Source organism: Salmo salar, chromosome ssa05 (assembly GCF_905237065.1).
Source record: "Salmo salar chromosome ssa05, Ssal_v3.1, whole genome shotgun sequence".
In the NCBI taxonomy this organism is placed as follows: domain Eukaryota; kingdom Metazoa; phylum Chordata; class Actinopteri; order Salmoniformes; family Salmonidae; genus Salmo; species Salmo salar.
Genome location: NC_059446.1, coordinates 72,558,974 through 72,580,289, shown reverse-complemented (window position 1 = coordinate 72,580,289; position 21,316 = coordinate 72,558,974). Strand labels below are relative to the sequence as shown.

Below are 21,316 nucleotides of genomic sequence, written 5' to 3'. Positions count from 1 at the left end.
CTCTCTCATCTCTCTCTGTGTCAGTCTCTCTCATCTCTCTCTGTGTCAGTCTCTCTCACCTCTCTCTGTCGCTCTCTGCCTCTCTGTGTCAGTCTCTCTCATCTCTCTCTGTCGCTCTCTGTCTCTGTCTGTGTCAGTCTCTCTCATCTCTCTCTGTGTCAGTCTCTCTCATCTCTCTCTGTCGCTCTCTGCCTCTCTGTGTCAGTCTCTGTCATCTCTCTCTGTGTCAGTCTCTCTCATCTCTCTCTGTCGCTCTCTGTCTCTGTCTGTGTCGTCTCTCTCATCTCTCTCTGTGTCAGTCTCTCTATGTGTCAGTCTCTCTCATCTCTCTCTGTCGCTCTCTGCCTCTCTGTGTCAGTCTCTCTCATCTCTCTCTGTGTCAGTCTCTCTCATCTCTCTCTGTCGCTCTCTGCCTCTCTGTGTCAGTCTCTCTCATCTCTCTCTGTGTCAGTCTCTCTCATCTCTCTCTGTTGCTCTCTGCCTCTCTGTGTCTGTCTCTCTCATCTCTCTCTGTCGCTCTCTGCCTCTCTGTGTCAGTCTCTCTCATCTCTCTCTCTGTCGCTCTCTGTCTCTCTCTGTGTCTCTCTCTGTGTCAGTCTCTCTCATCTCTCTCTGTGTCAGTCTCTCTCATCTCTCTCTGTCGCTCTCTGCCTCTCTGTGTCAGTCTCTCTCATCTCTCTCTGTGTCAGTCTCTCTCATCTCTCTCTGTTGCTCTCTGCCTCTCTGTGTCTGTCTCTCTCATCTCTCTCTGTCGCTCTCTGCCTCTCTGTGTCAGTCTCTCTCATCTCTCTCTCTGTCGCTCTCTGCCTCTCTGTGTCTCTCTCTGTGTCAGTCTCTCTCATCTCTCTCTGTTGCTCTCTGTCTCTCTCTGTGTCAGTCTCTCTCATCTCTCTCTGTGGCTCTCTGTCTCTCTCTGTGTCAGTCTCTCTCATCTCTCTCTGTGGCTCTCTGTCTCTCTCTGTGTCAGTCTCTCTCATCTCTCTCTGTGGCTCTCTGCCTCTCTGTGTCAGTCTCTCTCATCTCCCTCTCTGTCACTCTCTGCCTCTCTGTGTCTCTCTCTGTGTCAGTCTCTCTCATCTCTCTCTGTTGCTCTCTGTCTCTCTCTGTGTCAGTCTCTCTCATCTCTCTCTGTCACTCTCTGCCTCTCTGTGTCAGTCTCTCTCATCTCCCTCTCTGTCGCTCTCTGTGTCAGTCTCTCTCATCTCCCTCTCTGTCGCTATCTCTCTCTCTCTTTCTGTGTGTTCATGTGTGTGTTTGTGTGAGTGGTGTGTGTGCACGCATGTGTGTGTGTGTGTCAGCGCACGCGCTTGTGTGTGTATGTCTGCATGCTAATTAGGTTAGCTGATTAGTGCAGTGTGTGATGAAGGCAGACAGTGTGTTTGCTCTGTGTTAACCCTGTCTGTGCTGGTGTCAGCATCAATCACAGGTCATGTGTTCCTCCATCAACACTGCATGTGTTCTGAACACTGGTCTGTTTAGTCGTCTGTTCAATCACTCACTCTTCAAGAACTTTACAAGGACTGATTGAAGCAGACTGAGGGTCTCTCTCTCTCTCATGTCAAATCATGACTGTTTGTTTCCCTAATCCTAAAGTAGCTGACGTCCAAGGACTTATAGAATGCTGTTGCAGGCACTCAAAGTTACTGCATGAAACGTGGGAATAAGTGGTAGTTAGGCTTCTTGTCTGGATGCTGTTGGTGTTATGGACTAGTGGTTCACCAACCGTTTCCTCACGTGATAAATCAATGCTCTGGTTGTCACTTTTATAACAATATAATTTGCCCCCGCCCCCCCTTCTATCCCCCTTCTCCCCCTCTCTCTCTATCTCTCTCTCCCCCTCCCCTCCCTCTCTCTCTGTCTCTGTCTCTCTCTCTCTGTGTCTCTCTGTCTCTGTCTCTCTCTCTTTGTCTCTGTCTCTCTCTCTCTGTGTCTCTCTGTCGCTCTCTCTCTGTGTCTCTCTGTCTCTCTCTCTCTCTCTCTCTCTGTGTCTTTCTGTCTCTCTCTCTGTGTCTCTCTGTCTCTCTCTCTCTCTCTGTCTCTCTCTCTCTCCCTCTCTCTGTCAGTGATGCTGCTGGACACAACAGAATCTACCTCGGAGCTTGGCTGGACCACCTATCCTGACACTGGGGTAAGCAGAGGACAAATCACTGGGAAAATCTCAAAACACACACACACACACTCAGGGCTCTGGTCAAAAGTAGTGAACTTCATTGGGTATATAGGGTGTCATTTGAAACATAGCTACTGATCGATATGACATCATCAACGTTGACATTGGTAATAGATTGCATGATGAGGCTCCAGTTCATAAGATGGGTCTGGGGTCCCATCAGAGGAAGTCAAAACCTGTGTGTGTGTGTGTCTGTGTGTCTGTGTGTCTGTGTGTCTGTGTGTCTGTGTGTGTGTCTGTCTGTCTGTCTGTCTGTCTGTCTGTCTGTCTGTCTGTCTGTCTGTCTGTCTGTCTGTCTGTCTGTCTGTCTGTCTGTCTGTCTGTCTGTCTGTCTGTCTGTCTGTCTGTGTGTGTGTGTGTGTGTGTGTGTGTGTGTGTGTGTGTGTGTGTGTGTGTGTGTGTGTGTGTGTGTGTGTGTGTGTGTGTGTGTGTGTGTGTGTGTGTGTGTGTGTGTGTGTGTGTGCATGTGTGTGTTTGCTCAATGCTAGGCGTACATCATCATCATCATCATCATCATTACCATACTCACTGAAGCAGTATCCAAAACAAATGATTATGGTAATGGAGTGCCTGTAAATGTCTCATTATATGACTGACTGTTACATTTCAATCTACTGTATACAGCTGCATCATGTACTCATGTATACATCAGTCTTCCTGGTGTTATGAAATATGTTCCAAACTCACACTGTGAGCATTGAGCTTGTATGAATACCGTACAGTACAGGCCTGGTGTATATTAGAGCCAGCTGAGTATGATCACGCTGATTGCTGTGAGGAAGCTTTGCGTTTGCATGGGTGTGTTTTCTATAGAGCCACAGAGATGACAAGTGGTTCTGAGATAGAGATATGGTGATTGGGCCTGGGGCACTAAGCTAAGAGAAGCAGACAAAGAGGGAGAGAGCAAGAGAGAAGGAGAGAGAGAGGGAGAGAGTTTTCCGTTAACCCTTTCCTCCCCCTTCTCTTTTCATAATTCCTTCTCTCTGTCTTGAGGGCCGGTTGATACTCTTTATATATTTTTCCTCCCTTCGTCTTGTTCCTCCTCCTCCCCTCTTTCTCTCTCTCCCTCTTTCTCTTTCTCTTCCCTTCACTGCCTTCCTCCCTCTCTGTCTTCCTCTGCCCTCCAGTGTCCCTGCTCCTACCTGTCCTGTCTCTCCTCCTCTGCCTCTCTCCTTCCCTCCCACACTCCTCTCCATCCCTCCATCCCTCCTCCACTCCTCTCTCTCCTCTCCATCCCTCCACTCCTCTCTATCCTCTCCATCCCTATTCCACTCCTCTCTCTCCTCTCCATCTGTCCATCCCTCCACTCCTCTCCATCTGTCCATCCCTCCACTCCTCTCTCTCCTCTCCATCTGTCCATCCCTCTACTCCTCTCTCTCCTCTCCATCCCTCCTCCACTCCTCTCTCCTCCTCTCCATCCCTCCATCCTCCCTCCACTCCTCTCTCTCCTCTCTATCCCTCCTCCACTCCTCTCTCCTCCCCTCCATCCCTCTATCCCTCCTCCACTCCTCTCTCTCCTCTCTCTCCTCTCTGCCCTGCAGGGTGTTGGTGGCATTGAGACCCCCCCTGTCATTTCTCCCATTCTCTTCCTCCCTTCTTCCATCCCTCCTCTCTTCCTCTGCTTTCTGTTCCTCTCTTCATCCACATCATCCCCCATCCCTTCTCCCTCTCTCTTCTCCCTCTCTCCTCCCTCCCTCCTTCCTCTCTCTCTCTCTGTGCACTTCAGTGTGTCAGAGGCCTTGTTCCTCCCTGTCCTCTGTCACTGTGGAGATTTGGTGTTTTTCTGGGAGTTCGGTTCAGATTAAATCACAAATGACTCGTCTCTCTCCTCCACCCCCCCTCTCCAATCTGTCTACTTTTTTCCGCTCATGAGAGGGAGACAGAAAGAGGGGGAAGGGGATAAGAGGAAGGGGGAAAAACACAGAAAACAAATGCAAGCAGGCGGGTTTCAGTATTTATTCATGGCCGTACGGTGGCACAGCACACACGCGATGTCACACATTTAGACCTGTGCTCACTCACTCACACTCATCCTGTATGCCTGGCTGAGAGTCTCCACTCTATCCCCTACCATGACTTTTACCTACAGTACCTCTCTCTCTCTCCTTCTCTCTCTCACACAAACACAATCTGTCACATGCATGCACACACACAGTCTCGCTCCCTCCTTCTCCCTCCCTCTCTCTCTCCCTTAATTTCTTTCTCCTTCTCTGTCTCCCTCTCTCTCTCCGAACATAACCCGGGACACTGTCTGGAGGGGGCAGCCCACCCCCTCCCCCCTCTCTTTCTCTCTCTCACACACACACACACACACACACACACACACACACACACACACACACACACACACACACACACACACACACACACACACACACACACACACACACACACACACACACACACACACACACACAATCTGTGTCACATACATATTCTGTCACACACTCTCCTTCTCTGTTTCCCTCTCTCTCTCCTAACATAACCTGTATCAGTGCCTAGGAGGGACTGTCCCTCTCCTCTCTCCATTAGTCTGCCAGCCTCTCAGCCTCTTTTCACCTGTTCACTGATGTTATCATTACTCCAATTGCACCAAATGGGAATGCACTCTGTCTGTCAGTGTGATGGTGGAGGGTTTCAGTTCTCTGCTCTTTTTCTGTGGACAAGGTGACACACACATACACACACACACACACACACACACACGCACACGCACACGCACACGTACACGCACCCACATACACACAGACACAAGCAGACACACACGAGAGATACAGTATACTCTGCTAGGGTGTACAGATCAGGACCCTGGCAGATTGGAATGATGATGAGGACTAGTACACAGCAGTAGAGTAGCTACTGTATTACAACAGAAAATGCTATGCTTGTCACTCAGGGCCACAACGGCCTAAAGCAAAGCCTTTTCATACAGAGGAGCGTCCTAGTGTATAATCGCTGAAACTAAGCCCTGCATCACATTTACATTTGACTCATTCAGCAGACCTTCTCATCCTGAGCGACTGTTTTGAGCAGCAATGCTGTCCTGCATTTTGCATCTTACGCTCCACACCATAAACTTGTGTTCTTATCCTCCATTACCAAAAACAACATAGAAACTATTTTTCTTTAACGGTTTCATCTGCATTAGGCTTGTCGAGAGAGAGAGAGAGAGAGAGAGAGAGAGAGAGAGAGAGAGAGAGACAGAGAGAGAGACAGATAGAGAGAGAGACAGAGAGTCTGACAGACCAATCAACCTGCACATGTCCTCTACTGTATGCTTATTGTTATTGTTCAATATATGGTTATTTTGACCCATAGTTATTGTTGTCCCGTTGGCAATTATGATTCTTATTATTTTCATATTGTAAATATCCAAAATAAGCTTTGGCAATATGTACATTGTTACGTCATGCCAATAAAGCAAAGCAAATTGAAGAGAGAGAGAGAGAGAGAGAGAGAGAGAGAGAGAGCGAGAGAGAGAGAGAGAGAGAGAGCGAGAGAGAGAGAGAGAGAGAGAGAGAGAACCCACTGCACAACAGCAGAACCTGAGACAGAGCTGCATTTCCTGACAAAATGTAAAAAATATAAAACAATTAGAGTGTCATTTCCCCAAATTTGAAACCCTTATTCAAGGTTTCAAAGACCTCTCTGATGAGAGTAGGCTACCTGTCCTGTTGGGGGAGGACGCAGAGAGCTGTGGGTTGGCAGCGCACTACATTGCTGCCTGCCATAAGATGAGGGACAGTATCTGACAGACCAATCAACATGTCCTCTACCATATGCTTATTGTTATTGTTCAATGTATGGTTATTTAGACCCTTGGTTATTGTTGTTACTGTTGTCCCATTGACAATTTTGATTCTTATTATTATTCTTATTAAGTCGGTTAGGACATCTACTTTGTGCATGACACAAGTAATTTTTCCAACAATTGTTTACAGACAGATTAATTCACGTATAAATTCACTATATCACAATTCCAGTGGGTCAGAAGTTTACATACACTGAGTTGACTGTGCCTTTAAACAGCTTGGGAAATTCCAGAAAATTATGTCATGGTTTTAGAAGCTTCTGATAGGCTAATTGACATAATTTGAGTCAATTGGAGGTGTACCTATGGATGTATTTCAAGGCCTACCTTCAAACTCAGTGTCTCTTTGCTTGACATCATAGGAAAATCAAAAGAAATCCGCCAAGACCTCAGAAAAACAATTGTAGACCTCCACAAGTATGGTTCATCCTTGGGAGCAATTTCCAAACACCTGCAAGTACCATGTTCATCTGTACAAACAATAGTACACAAGTATAAACAACATAGGACCACACAGCCGTCATACCGCTCAGGAAGGAGACGCGTTCTGTCTCCTAGAGATGAACGTATTTTGGTGCAAAAACTGCAAATCAATCCCAGAACAACAAGGACCTTGTGAATATGCTGGAGGAAACAGGTACAAATATATATCCTATATCAACATAACCTGAGAGGCCGCTCAGCAAGGAAGAAGCCACTGCTCCAAAACCGCCATAAAAAAGCCAGACTACGGTTTTCAACTGCACATGGGGACAAAGATTGTACTTTTTGGAGAAATGTCCTCTGGTCTGATGGAAGAAAAATAGAACTGTTTGGCCATAATGAAAAAGGGGGAGGCTTGCAAGCCGAAGAACACCATCCCAACCGTGAAGCACAGGGGTGGCAGCATCATGTTGTGGGGGTGCTTTGCTGCAGGAGGGACTGGTGCACTTCAAAATATATGGCATCATGAAGAAGGAAAATTATGTGGATATATTGAAGTAACATCTCAAGACATCAGTCAGGAAGTTAAAGCTTAGTCACAAATGGGTCTTCCAAATGGACAATGACCCCAAGCATACTTCCAAAGTTGTGTCAAAATGGCTTAAGAACAACAAAGTCAATGTATTGGAGTAGCCATCACAAAGCCCTGACCTCAATCCTGTAGAAAATTTGTGGGCAGAACTGAAAAAGCGTGTGCGAGCAAGGAGGCCTACAAACTTGACTCAGTTACATCAGCTCTGTCAGGAGGAATGGGCCAAAATTCACCCAACTTATTGTGGGAAGCTTATGGAAGGCTATCCAAAACGTTTGACCCAAGTTAAACAATTGAAAGGAAATGCTACCAAATACTAATTGAGTGTATGTAAACTTCTGACCCACTGAGAATGTGATGAAAGAAATAAAGCTGAAATAAATCATTCTCTCTACTATTACTTAGGCAGCCCTTTTCCCTCCTTGAGTTGTGGGATCTTATTTTTTGTACTGCTTTGTAAAGCCTGCAAGACGTGACGGTCGTTTTCCATTGTTTATTATTTTGTTTAAGTGTTCAGATTTAAAATAAATATCAAGATGAAGACATACCACACTGCACCTTGGTCTACTCCTTTTGACGATCGTTACAATTGTATTTACTTCACCACCATGGCCTTTTTTGCCTTTACCTCCTTATCTCACCTCATTTGCTCACTTTGTATATAGACTTATTTTTCTGCTATATTATTGACTGTATGTTTGTTTTACTCCATGTGTAACTCTGTGTTGTATGTGTCAAACTGCTTTGCTTTATCTCGGCCAGGTTGCAATTGTAAATGAGAACTTGTTCTCAACTAGCCTACCTGGTTAAATAAAGGTGAAATAAAATAAATAAATAAAATATGTTAAATGTATTACATGGAATTATAATCAAGGTTTCTCTGACATAACACTGTATATTACAATAAAAATGTAAAGGGTGTATCTTTGAGTCCATGTGCCAGTGTTCCCTCCAGTAGGATTTACAGCCTATGCAAACATGCCCCTTATTCCTCCTCTCACTGTCTGAATAGGATATCAGATGTCAAACACACAGCACAGAGAGGCAGAGACCTAGTTAAATGTGATGCTGATAATTACTTTTCACCCAGTTAACAGAGAACAATACTTTTGGATAACATTCCACTCAAGGTCCCATAAACCCCAGTTATTATGAACTAACATAATGAACAGACCATGCTAAAAGTGTTCTGAGAATATATTCAAGATGAAAACATACATCTGTTTTTTATACGGTCCCATATGACTGATAACACTGCCACACACTTACTTAACCCTCCTCTCACCCTCTCTCTCTCTCTCTCTTTCTAGCTCTCTCTCTCTCTCTCTCTCTCTCTCTCTCTCTCTCTCTCTCTCTCTCTCTCTCTCTCTCTCTCTCTCTCTCTCTCTCTCTCAGACTCTGTCTCTCTCTCTCTTTCTCTCAGTCTCTTTCTCTGTCTCGCTCTCTTTCTTTCTCTCAGTCTTTCTCTCTCTCAGTAAACAGTGCAGGGTAGAGAGGGGCTTAGTAATGTCACTTTGCTGAAGTGAAACTTTACTGGAAACCTGAATGTTATGAACAGGATCAATCGTTTTCAATTCAATAATCTATCTATACAGCTGCACCTACTGTAGTCTCCAGTCATTTTCTGGCTCTTTTCCTGATCAGTGGAAGAAAAGCAACAGTCAACACATGTTTAGGTGAGTAGAGAGAAAGTAGAGAGAATCTGATGATAAAAACCTTGATTTAACTAGGCAAGTCAGTTAACGAGAGTCTTGTCTTTAAAATGGTGTAAAATAGTCATATGTTTGAGAAATTGAAGTAATAGCATTTCTAAGGTATTTGAAAATCGCGCCACGGGATTACACTGGCTGTTGCGTAGGTGGGACGATTTCGTCCCGCCTAGCCCAGAGAGGTTAAGAACAAATGCTTATTTACAGTGGTGGCCTAGGAACAGTGGGTTAACTGACTTGTTCAGCGGCAGAATGACAGATTTTCTAACTATCAACCTTTCAGTTACTGGCCCAACGCTCTAACGACTAGGCTACATGCCGCCCAAATATAAATACCTTGATGTGATAAAAAGTGTGTTGTTGACACTGAGAGGACACATTTGTGACTAAAAAACGAATATTGAATGACATTTCAGAGAGACTACCATAAATGATATTTTCTTCGGTCTGTTCCCAGCTATGGCTTCCTCCAGCATTATCCTGTCTGAAGAACAGTTCCAGTGTTCTATCTGTCTGGATGTGTTCACTGAGCCAGTCTCCATCCCATGTGGACACAACTACTGCAAGGCCTGTATCAGAGGATACTGGGATAGCACTGACCTATGCCAGTGTCCAATGTCTAAGGACACAGACCTGAGCTTCATGTCAGCATTTTAATTTCTGAAATAACTGCTCATCTCAAGAAGCATGCTCCAGTTGAAACCACAACCTTCACTCCAGGACAAGCCCAAACCATAACCCCATGACAAACCCATAGATGTGCCATGTGATGTATGTACTGAGACAAAGCACATGGCCCTGAAGTCCTGTCTGGTGTGTCTGGCCTCTTACTGTGAGACTCACCTGGAGCATCATCGGATAGTGGCTTCTTTAAAGAAACACAAGCTGATCAACCCTGTGGAGAACCTGGAAGACAGGGTGTGTAAGAAGCATGAGAGACCCCTGGAGCTGTTCTGTAGGAGTGATCAGACGTGTGTGTGTCAGTTCTGCACTGAGACAGACCACAAGACTCACAAGACTGTCCCCATAGAGGAAGAGTATGGAGAGAGAATGACTCAGATAAAGAAGACTAAGGGTAAAGTTCAGAAGATGATCCAAGAGAGACTGTTGAAGGTTAAGGAGATTGAACAGGCAGTAGAGCTCAGCAAGAGAAATGCAGAAAAACAGATAGCAGACAGTGTGGAGGTCAACACTGCTCTTGTGCTCTCCATTGAGAGAAGCCAGGCTGAGGTCATTATGGAGATTGAGAAGAGACTTAAAGTAGCAGAGAAGCGGGCTGAAAGGCTCATTGAAGAGCTGGAGCAGGAAATCACTGAGTTACAGAGAGGAAGCACGGGACTAGAGCAGCTCTCAGATATTCAAGATCACCTCCTCCTCCGTCAGAGCTCACCATCCATCTGCGCCACCCTTCCAACTACCAACAACTGGTCTGAGATACAGTTGAAGTTGGAATTTTACATACACCTTAGCCAAATACATTTAAACTCAGTTTTTCACAATTCCTGACACTTAATCCTAGTAAAATTTCCCTGTCTTAGGTCAGTTAGGATCACCACTTTATTTTAAGAATGTGAAATGTCAGAATAATAGTAGAGAGAATTATTTATTTCAGCTTTTATTTCTATCATCACATTCCCAGTGGGTCAGAAGTTTACATACACTCAATTAGTATTTGGTAGCGTTGCCTTTAAATTGTTTAACATGGGTCAAATGTTTTGCGTAGCCTTCCACAAGCTTCCCACAATAAGTTGGGTGAATGTTGGCCCATTCCTCCTGACAGATCTGGTGTAACCGAGTCAGGTTTGTAGGCCTCCTTGCTCGCACACGCTTTTTCAGTTCTGCCCACAAGTTTTCTACAGGATTGAGGTCAGGGCTTTGTGATGGCTACTCCAATACCTTGACTTTGTTGTCCTTAAGCCATTTTGACACAACTTTGGAAGTATGCTTGGGGTCATTGTCCATTTGGAAGACCCATTTGCGACCAAGCTTTAACTTCCTGACTGATGTCTTGAGATGTTGCTTTAATATATCCACATAATTTTCCAACCTCATGATGCAAACTATTTTGTGAAGTGCACCAGTCCCTCCTGCAGCAAAGCACCCCCACAACATGATGCTGCTACCCCCGTGCTTCACGGTTGGGATGGTGTTCTTCGGCTTGCAAGCCTCCCCCTTCTTCCTCCAAACATAACGGTGGTCATTATGGCCAAACAATTCTATTTTTCTTTCATCAGACCAGAGGACATTTCTCCAAAAAGTACGGTCTTTGTCCCCATGTGCATTTGCAAACCGTAGTCTGGCTTTTTTATGCCGGGTTTTACCGAGCAGCCTTTCAGGTTGTCGATATAGGACTCGTTTTACTGTGGATATAGATACATTTGTACCTGTTTCCTCCAGCATCTTCACAAGGTCCTTTCCTGTTGTTCTGATTTGCACTTTTTGCACCAAAGTACGTTCATCTCTAGGAGACAGAACGCGTCTCCTATCCTCTCCTTCCTGAGCGGTATGACGGCTGCGTGGTCCCATGGTGTTTATACTTGCGTATTATTGTTTGTACAGATGAACGTGGTACCGTTCAGGCGTTTGGAAGTTGCTCCCAAGGATGAACCAGACTTGTGGAGGTCTACAATTGTTTTTCTGAGGTCTTGGCTGATTTCTTTTGATTTTCCCATGATGTCAAGCAAAGAGGCACTGAGTTTGGAGGTAGGCCTTGAAATACATCCACAGGTACACCACCAATTGACGCAAATGATGTCAATTAGCCTATCAGAAGCTTCTAAAGCCATGACATCATTTTCTGGAATTTTCCAAGCTGTTTAAAGGCACAGTCAACTTAGCCTATGTAAACTTCTGATCCACTGGAATTGTGATACAGTGAATTATAAGTAAAATAATCTGTCTGTAAACAATTGTTGGAAAAATTACTGGTGTCATGCACAAGGTAGATGTCCTAACCGACTTGCCAAAACTATAGTTTGTTAACAAGAAATTTGTGGAGTTGTTGAAAAACGAGTTTTAATGACTCCGACCTAAGTGTATGTAAACTTCCGACTTCAACTGTAAGTGTCCACAGTGGTCTGTGTGTGGGGACTATGAGGAGTACTATGTCTCAGCTGGAGGAGACACTTCATAAAGAGATGGCGAAGTTGTGTGATGCTGAGCTGAAGAGGATGCAGCAGTGTGCAGTGGATGTGACTCTGGACCCTGATACAGCACATCCATTCTTCAGCTTGGCTGCGGACAGGAAACAAGTGAGATATGGAGACAAAAAGCAGAATCTCCCTGCTAACCCATAGTGGTTTGGAGATGCAACCTGTGTTTAAGGAATGCAGGGGTTCTCCTCAGGAAGTTTCTACTATGAGGTGCAGGTGAAAGGGAAGACTGGGGGTTTTAGGAGTGGCTAGAGAGTCCATCAACAGAAACTCTACTAAGACACTGTGCCCTGAAAATGGATACTGGACTGTGGAGCTGATAAATGGAAATTATTTTCCTAATGCTGAGCTTCATGTCCCCCTCTCCCTGAGAGAGAAGCTCCAGAAAGTGGGGGTGTTTGTGGATTATGAGGAGGGTGAGGTCTCCTTTTACAATGTGGAGGCCAGGTCCCACATCTTCTCTTTCACTGGCTGTACCTTTACTGAGAAACTCTATCCACTCTTCTCTACAGGAAATAATTATTCTGGTGATAACTCAGCTCCTCTTGTCATTTCTCCCATCAAGTCTGACTGAGTTTAGTGAACAGGGAATTCAGTCACAAGGAAGCCCAAAAAAAAACTGTACATTTGAATTTGTTGATATGTTTAATTTTAATAGAGAATAAGCTGGCATACTGTCATTGATAAGATTTTACAATGTCAAATGTTAATATTTTATGATGTTGACCAAATTGGTCCCGCTTTAAATCACGTTCAGCTTATAAAGGCTTCATAAAGCCTTCAAAATGCCTTCATAAGCACTAAATACATGTGTTACAAAGCATCTGTAACTGTATGTCATGCTTTATAAAGGGTTCATAAATGTGGCCTAACTGCGAAATAATCACCAATGTCAAATGTGACATAACCCACTATGTCGAATATGACATAAACATGTGCTTTATAAAGGGTGACATGTTGTGCTGAAGGACGGCATACACTCTAAAGTGAAGTCATGTTAGTCACATTACATCTAATCTCATTCCCAGACACTTCCGCCCAAATGAACGGAAGGTCTGGTGGACCAACGCATCAAATTTTGCCATCACTAGTTAGGGTTAGGTTTAAAAATCACATTTTAATTCGATCAGTAAAACAGACCAAAGAACGAAGACTGAAAATCTCTGAAATCAGTCATTCTATCTTTGAAAAAATAAGTAATTATATTGTTTCATTTCTCAGTGTGAACAATATAGCAATACACTGTTTTATGATCACACCATATCAGACAATCTCTTTACTTTCTCTCTACTCACCTCAGCGTCTGTTGACTCTGTTCTTTCTCTACATCTGATCAGAAAAAGGCTCCAGTGACTGGAGACTACAGTAGGTAACAGTACAGCTGTATTGATAGATTCTTTAAAGTGTAAAAGTTCGGTCCTGTTCATAACATTCAGGTTTTCAGTTAGGTTTCACTTCAGCAAAGTAACATTCATAAGCCCCTCCCTACCCTGTACTGTTTACTGTGAGAGAGAGACAGAGAGACAGTGAGAGACAGAGAGACAGTGAGAGACAGAGAGAAAATCCACTAGATTCTTAGATTTTTTTCCAGACCTCAAAAGTCATCCCCTGATGTGGTTTAAGCATTGTCAGGAACACATAAAACCGAATTTAAATAAAATAAAATAAAATGTTATTTGTCACATGCGCCAAATGCTTACTCACAAGCCCTTAACCAACAATGCAGTTTTAAGACAAATACCTAAAAAAAGAAGAAATAAAGTAACAAACAATTAAAGAGCAGCAGTAATATAACAATATTGAGGCTATATACAGGGGGTGCCTGTACAGAGTCAATGTGCGGGGGCACCGGTGTCGAGGTAATTGAGGTAATATGTACTGTACATGTAGGTAGAGTTATTAAAGTGACTTATGCATAGATAATAACAGAGAGTAGCAGAAGCGTAAAAGAGGGAGGGTGCAAATAGTCTGTGTAGCCATTTGATTAGATGTTCAGGAGTCTTATGTCTTGGGAGTAGAAGCTGTTTAGAAGCCTCTTGGACCTAGACTTGGCGCTCCGGTACCGCTTGCCATGCAGTTAGTTTTTCTATTTAAAATAGTGTGGAAAAAGGTGTGAAAACCCCAAAAACGGGGGAAACCCGAAACATGGAAAAACAAAACGGAGAAAACGACGTTTGGAGAAAAACAGAAGTAAAACTGATTTTAAAACGTCCTACCAACGTTTTTTGCTGTGCATGACTGCATTCTGGGGAAGGTTGAGGTCAGGTCCAATATTGACTATGCACCCAAGAGGGAAAGAGGTTTGGCCATCCAATAAATGTTTTAGAGTAATATAATATAATATATACAATTTAGCAGATGCTTTTATCCAAAGCGACTTACAGTCATGCGTGAATACATTTTTACATATGGGTGGTCCTGGGAATCTAACCCACTATCCTGGTGTTGCAATGCTCTACCAAGATGCATGACAGGTTTATAAATGCTTTGTGAAGCCTCAATTCAATAGGATTTAAAAGGCCTTTATTAAGTGGTGCTTATGTCACCCTTTATAAAGCACTGGTTTATGTCATCTTTGACATAGTGGGTTATGTCACATTTGACATTGGTGATTATGTCACACAGTTATGCCACATTTATGAACCCTTTATAAAGCATGACACAGTTATAGAGGATTTGTTACACATTTATGTAGCGTTTATTAAGACTTTATGAAGCCTTTACAAGCTGCACTTCATTTAAAGTGGGACCTAACAATTTAAGAGTTTTGTCTGTGACCATGTGCTGCTTTTTTTGTTTCCTGCAGGATTTATAGCTACTTATACAGACCCCTTATTCCTCCTCACATTCTGTAGAGCACATCTGATTTCAACACAAACAAAGGGAGAAGGTTGTATATGTGATACTGATAATGACCCATTACAGAGAACACTACTTGGACTTTGGAATACATTTCATTCAAGGTTCCATAAAGTCCAATAAAGTTATGAACTAACGTATTGAATAGATCATTTCAAAAGTATGTATTTACACGGTAAGACCAGTACATGCACAGCTCAGTGTGTTATAGAGAAGATAGACCGAACCGAATGGGTGAGCCAAGCTGTTAAATATGGACACTATTCCTTTAAGAGCAGAGTATCAGCCCTGCAGTCAGTAAACAGTAGGTCAGGAAGGGCTTATGAACTTCACTTCGCGGAAGTGAAACACTGAACTAGAGACCTGAATGTTAAATAGGATCGATTTATTACACATTATAGAATTTATCCACACAGCTACAACAGTCACTGGAAATTTTCCTGATCGTAAGTAGAGAACAAACAGTCAACACACACTGAGGTGAGTAGAGAGTAAGAATTATACTAGAACTTTCTTTTCTAAGAGCTTGATGTGTAGTAGGCCTAGTCCCATTTAGAATCAGAGTGGAAGACATAGGCTGCGTTCACACAGGCTGCCCAATCTTTTTTCACTAATTCATCTTTTGAACAATCAGATCGGTTCTGAAAAAGATCTGATGTGAAAAGATCTGATGTGATAGGTCAAAAGACCAAATAGTGAAAAAAATATCAGAACTGGGCTCCCTGTGTGAATGCAGACTCTCCTCTCTAACACGTTGGCTCAACATTTCCAAACAGTCCCATTACACCTCAGAATGTTGAATACATTTCATTTGGACTTACTTTACCTGTTGTCAACTGATTGTGTCCTTATGTCAGTGGTAATCTGGAGACTAAATATCCACAGGGAAATGTTACTAGCCCAACTTTCAGTACGCTGGTCAGGATGGTTCTGTCAGAGGTTTGTAGTTTCAATACTAACACAATTCGTACACAACGTAAACACTTGCACAATATGTAAACAATGGCTGAGCGCAACAGAACCACAGACTGAACGTTGACGACTTCCAGCTCATTGCGAGGAAACAACGTTTGGTAGCGCTTCGGTCGACAACGCTTCGGTCGACAACGTTCGGGCACGTTCAGCTATTGTTGACATATTGTGCATCACGTGCAATGCATCAGGAGATTGAGAATGCATACTGGAAATACAAACCAATTGAGCCATACTGTATACAGACAGGCTCCCCATAAAGCTGGGTTAATAATACTTTCCTGTGGACATTTTATCTCATCCCCTACCATCAAAAGGACCAACAGAATGGACAACCGTTAAAGCACGTTTTAAATATAATTTTATTCAACATTCTTCTTATTTAACATTCTGGATTGTAGAGATTCTTGCATATTTTTTAGGGCTATTTCATTCAGACTGAATAGCCATGGGGTAACCATGGTAACAGTGATGTTTTAGGCAAGATGTGAGGTGATAAACAGTGTATAGAAATTGTTTTATATCAGGAACCCATATAAACACTCAGAAGACATTTTTGTTTAATGAATAAATAACAGAGAAAGAAAACTATAGATTTTTATTACATTTTTTATTCAGAGAGACCATCAATCATATATATGTTTTTTGGTCTGTTTCCAGCTATGGCTTCCTCCAGCATTGTCCTGTCTGAAGAACAGTTCCAGTGTTCTATCTGTCTGGATGTGTTCACTGAGCCAGTCTCCATCCCATGTGGACACAACTACTGCAAGGCCTGTATCAGAGGATACTGGGACAGCACTGACCTGTGCCAGTGTCCAATGTGTAAAAAGACATTTGATAAGAGACCTGATCTCTTTGTCAATACTTTCATTTCTGAAATGGCTGCTCAGCTCAAGAAGCATGCTCCAGCTGAGGTCACACCCACCACCCCAGGAAAAACCCAAACCACAACCCTCGCCAAACCTGGAGAAGTACCATGTGACGTCTGTACTGGGGGGGAGCACAAGGCCCTGAAGTCCTGCCTGGTGTGTCTGGCCTCTTACTGTGAGACTCACCTGGAGCCTCATCAAATACTGGCATCTTTCAAGAAACACAAGCTGATCAACCCTGTGGAGAACCTGGAAGACAGGGTGTGTAAGAAGCATGAGAGACCCCTGGAGCTGTTCTGTAGGAGTGATCAGACGTGTGTGTGTCAGTTCTGCACTGAGACAGACCACAAGACTCACAAGACTGTCCCCATGGAGGAAGAGTATGGAAAGAGAATGACTCAGATAAAGAAGACTAAGGGTAAAGTTCAGGAGATGATCCAGGAGAGACTGCTGAAGGTTAAGGAGATCAAACAGGCAGTAGAACTCTGCAAGAGAAATGCAGAGAGACAGATAGCAGACAGCATGGAGGTCTTCACTGTTTTAGTGTGCTCCATTGAGAGAAGCCAGGCCGAGCTCATAAAGGTGGTTGAGGAGAAGCAGAAAGTCTCAGAGAAGCGGGCAGAAAGGTTCATTGAAGAGCTGGAGCAGGAAATAACTGAGCTAAAGAGAAGAAGCCCTGAGATAGAGCACCTTTTAGATATTGAAGATCTCCTCCTGCTCCTCCAGACCTCCCCATCTAGCTGCACTCTTCCACCTACCAAGAACTGGTCTGAGGTCACTGTTGAAAGCGGTCTTGGTGTGGGGACTCTGAGGAGAGCTGTGTCTCAAGTGGAGGAGACATTAAATAAAATTAGGGAGAAGTTGTGTGATGCTGAGCTGAAGAGGATGCAGCAGTGTGCAGTGGATGTGACTCTGGACCCTGATACAGCACATCCAGGCCTCATCTTGGCTGCGGACAGGAAACAAGTGAGATATGGAGACATAATGAACAATCTCCATGACAACCGAAAGAGATTTGTTAATAATTCCCGTGTTTTAGGGAGGGAGGGGTTCTCCTCAGGAAGATTCTACTATGAGGTGCAGGTGGAGGGGAAGTCTAGGTGGGTTTTAGGAGTGGCTAGAGAGTCCATCAACAGGAAGAATTGTGATGTATCACCAAGTCCTGGAGAAGGATACTGGACTGTGGGGCAGTGGAATATGAATGAATACAAGGCTTACGCTGGGCCTTGGGTCAACCTCTCCCTGAGAGAGAAGCCCCAGAAGGTGGGGGTTTTTGTGGATTATGAGGAGGGTGAGGTCTCCTTTTACGATGTGGAGGCCAGGTCTCATATCTACTCTTTCACTGACTGCACCTTCACTGAGAGACTATACCCATTCTTCTCTACAGGTTCAAATACCTCTGGTGATAACTCAGCTCCACTTATCATCTCTACCATGAAGTCTGACTGAGTTTAGTGAACAGAGAACTCAGTCACAGGGATTCCCAGCAATATGCCCTATTTAATGTGTTAATATTTTTTTTGCGATAGAGAATTTTAGTGTTAATACTTATCAGTTGATCAGATTTTATAATGAAGAATGCTTCTCTTATGTCCTAGTACTATATTACAATGTACATTAAACAAGTATTTCCTGTAAGTCTTTGTACTGTATTTTTTAATAACTACTCCTACAGACCACTTATTCCTCCTCTCACTTTAAGTGAGATCACATTTCAAACACACACAGCATACACAGATGAAGAGGGAGTTTCAAATGGTGCAGTGATACTGATAATGACTCATCACCAAGCTAAAAGTACAATGCTTCTTGGACTTAACCTATCCAACCTCTAGGATAACCTAGAAAGTCCCATACAGTGATCCATAAAGTAATAACTCTCTCTCTGTCTTCTCTTCCTCCCTCTCTCACCCCCTCTCTCTCGCTTAGTGGGATGAGGTCAGTGTCCTGGATGACCGGGGGAGACTCATCCGGACCTTTGAGGTCTGCAACGTCAATCAGAACCCCCGTCTCCAGGACAACTGGCTGGCCACGCCCTTCCTCTTCCGCTTCTCGGCACCACGGGTCTTTGTGACGCTGCGTTTCTCCATGCGGGACTGTGCCAGCCTGCGCTCGCCCTCGCCCTCCTGCCGCGAGACGCTCACCCTCTACTACAAACAGGCCGACTCACAGAGAGAGCTGGAGAGGACATGGGCTGCAGAGGTATGGCAGAAAGACTACACTTCCCATCATGCCATTAATACCCTACCTTCTTATTGTAGGTATAATGCCACATTCACGTGCTCGTCTGAACATCCTTTTCCCTAGTTGTGATGTCAGAAACACCACTTTGTTTCATTCATGTGTTTTTTGGTCGGAACAATGATTCAACCAGATAAGATTTTAGCTAGCTTGATAAGCTGACGTTGCTAAAGTAAAGTTAGCTAGCTTGATAAGCTGACGTTGCTAAAGTAAGCTAGCTTGATAAGCTGACGTTGCTAAAGTAAAGTTAGCTTGATAAGCTGACGTTGCTAAAGTAAAGTTAGCTAGCTTGATAAGCTGGCGTTGCTAAAGTAAAGTTAGCTAGCTTGATAAGCTGACGTTGCTAAAGTAAGCTAGCTTGATAAGCTGACGTTGCTAAATTAAAGTTAGCTTGATAAGCTGACGTTGCTAAAGTAAAGTTAGCTAGCTTGATAAGCTGACATTGCTAAAGTAAAGTTAGCTTGATAAGCTGACGTTGCTAAAGTAAAGTTAGCTAGCTTGATAAGCTGACGTTGCTAAAGTAAAGTTAGCTAGCTTGATAAGCTGACGTTGCTAAAGTAAAGTTAGCTAGCTTGCTTAACATTGACACTATGGTCAAACTAGCTACATTATCCATATTGATAAGGTTCTAGTTGTAGTTATGACATAACAACAATTCCTGGTCCTGACTCAGAAAGCGAGCCACCGCTGGACGGTACCAGAAAATATGTTCTGTAGATTCTGTTTCCTCGTGTCTACACAAGGCTAACTGTTCAATGCCCCATATATTGAACATTATTTTTGTAGCAAGTATTTTATAATAGTTTACATTAAAATGAACAAATGTATGTGTCGATTGTTGTTTTATATGTCAGTTCATAGACCCGATGCCAAGGTATTGGGACATGAAAAACGGACTTGAATTTGATATGATATTGCTGTCAAACCTTTTTACTTTAAGTGAAACGGATTCATTTTTCGATTTATACTAATCAATAATCATTTAAGCCATTTACTTCCCGTGGTATTTATAGTTTCTAAGAACATCTGTTAAAACGTTGAGCATAAAGACTACATTTCCCAATATCCCATTTTGGTAATATGTAGTTCCACATACTCCACAAAACGGGCTCCAAAAACGAGGAAATAATGTTGCTTTGGTTTGCCATAACATTCCTCTCATTCTCATCCCCCTCAATATCATAAAATAATCTACATTTCCCATCACACAATAGTACTTTGTAGTTCCTACCTTCAGGGCTTGTGGTTTCCAGTGGAGAGCAGTTACAGAGCTGTTTTGCCAAGTCGATAGAGTGCTGCTCTCACAGAGGGAAGGATGCAATATTTGTGGATGAATACATTTCTCCTTGGAGAAAGTTAGATACTGTTTAAAAATGCAAATAAGAGCCTGAAGTGTAGAGGAATGTAGAGTGTGGAGCAGTAGGAAGGCCAGGAGTCTGAGTCTCTGGGGGAAGTTAGCATTGTTATCTTGAAACTGGGGAGAATTAGACTAGATTAAAACACAGACTGTTTGTTTTTGACTCAATGAGTACCCTCAGAGCTAACTGTTGCATACTCTTAAATACTTAGATAAACTGTTACATACTCTTTATCTTATCCTTCTCCCTAATCCCTCACGTTTTCATTTCCACAATGAAATTGATTACATAATCCCTTTCTCTCATCCCCCTCTCTTCCTCCCCATCCCCCTTTCCCATCCCTGTCCAGCCGTCCAGTGGAGAGAAGGACACGAGGGAGGGCTGGGTGAAGATTGACACCATAGCAGCAGATAAGAGTTTCACCAAGGTGGAGCCCAGCCTGCCTCACCAGTACCAACCAGACCGCTACCGTCGGGTCAACATCAAGACCCGCAGCTTCGCTCCGCTCACACGCAATGGGTACTGTACGAGAACGTTTGAAACAAATTCATGAAAAATTCCCATATACAAACCATGCTCATCACTTGTGACAAAAAGTCCTTTGTCACCTTGTAGGCAATAGTGTACGGTAACTAACTCACCTAAACCCACTCTGTCACCTATGTAGTGGTCCTTCAAGCCTGATAATAAGTTAACATGTTATGACTCTTGACCCCGGTTTCAGATTTGTCCTGGCCATCGTCGACAGCGGCGCATGCGTCTCTCTGATGGGTGTGTCCATCTTCTACCGCCGCTGCCCAGCAACCAACCGCTATCTTGCTTCCTATCTGGCCACACCCTCAGGGGCGGAGCCTACCGCCCTGGTCCCTGTGACTGGGACTTGTGTTCCCCACAGCCAAGCACAGGGAGGCTCCGCCCCTCGCATGCACTGCAACGCAGAAGGTGACTGGATGGTGCCGGTGGGTGGGTGCATCTGTGAAGAGGGATATGAGCCCAATCAAAACGGATCTGCCTGCTTAGGTGTGTTCAATAAGTCTGGTATACTTTTTAAAAATTAAAACACACACTAAAATGTCAAAGGACCAACAATATTTAACAATATCTAAAGTTTTTGCCTGCTGTCCACCTTCCTGTCAGTTCTCCTGTCCCCCCTCCTATCA

General features: G+C 43.7%; 2 protein-coding genes across 3 annotated transcripts in view; both read left to right on the top strand.

Annotated features, from left to right (window-relative positions):
• LOC106605839 (ephrin type-B receptor 5) overlaps positions 1-21,316 on the top strand; it is a 65,381-nt gene that overhangs the window by 15,386 nt on the left and 28,679 nt on the right. For both annotated transcript variants that reach the window (XM_045718782.1, XM_045718781.1), the window contains exons 2-5: positions 2,064-2,128; positions 18,487-18,759; positions 20,506-20,675; positions 20,881-21,176. In XM_045718782.1, the coding sequence (XP_045574738.1) occupies positions 2,064-2,128; positions 18,487-18,759; positions 20,506-20,675; positions 20,881-21,176 (804 nt within the window). The remainder of the gene's footprint in view (positions 1-2,063; positions 2,129-18,486; positions 18,760-20,505; positions 20,676-20,880; positions 21,177-21,316) is intronic.
• LOC106605840 (E3 ubiquitin-protein ligase TRIM39) lies at positions 14,953-18,195 on the top strand. Its single transcript, XM_014201814.2, has 2 exons — positions 14,953-15,196; positions 16,349-18,195. Exon 2 carries the CDS (start codon positions 16,351-16,353, stop codon positions 18,004-18,006), a length of 1,656 nt encoding a protein of 551 aa, XP_014057289.2. The 5' UTR covers positions 14,953-15,196; positions 16,349-16,350; the 3' UTR covers positions 18,007-18,195.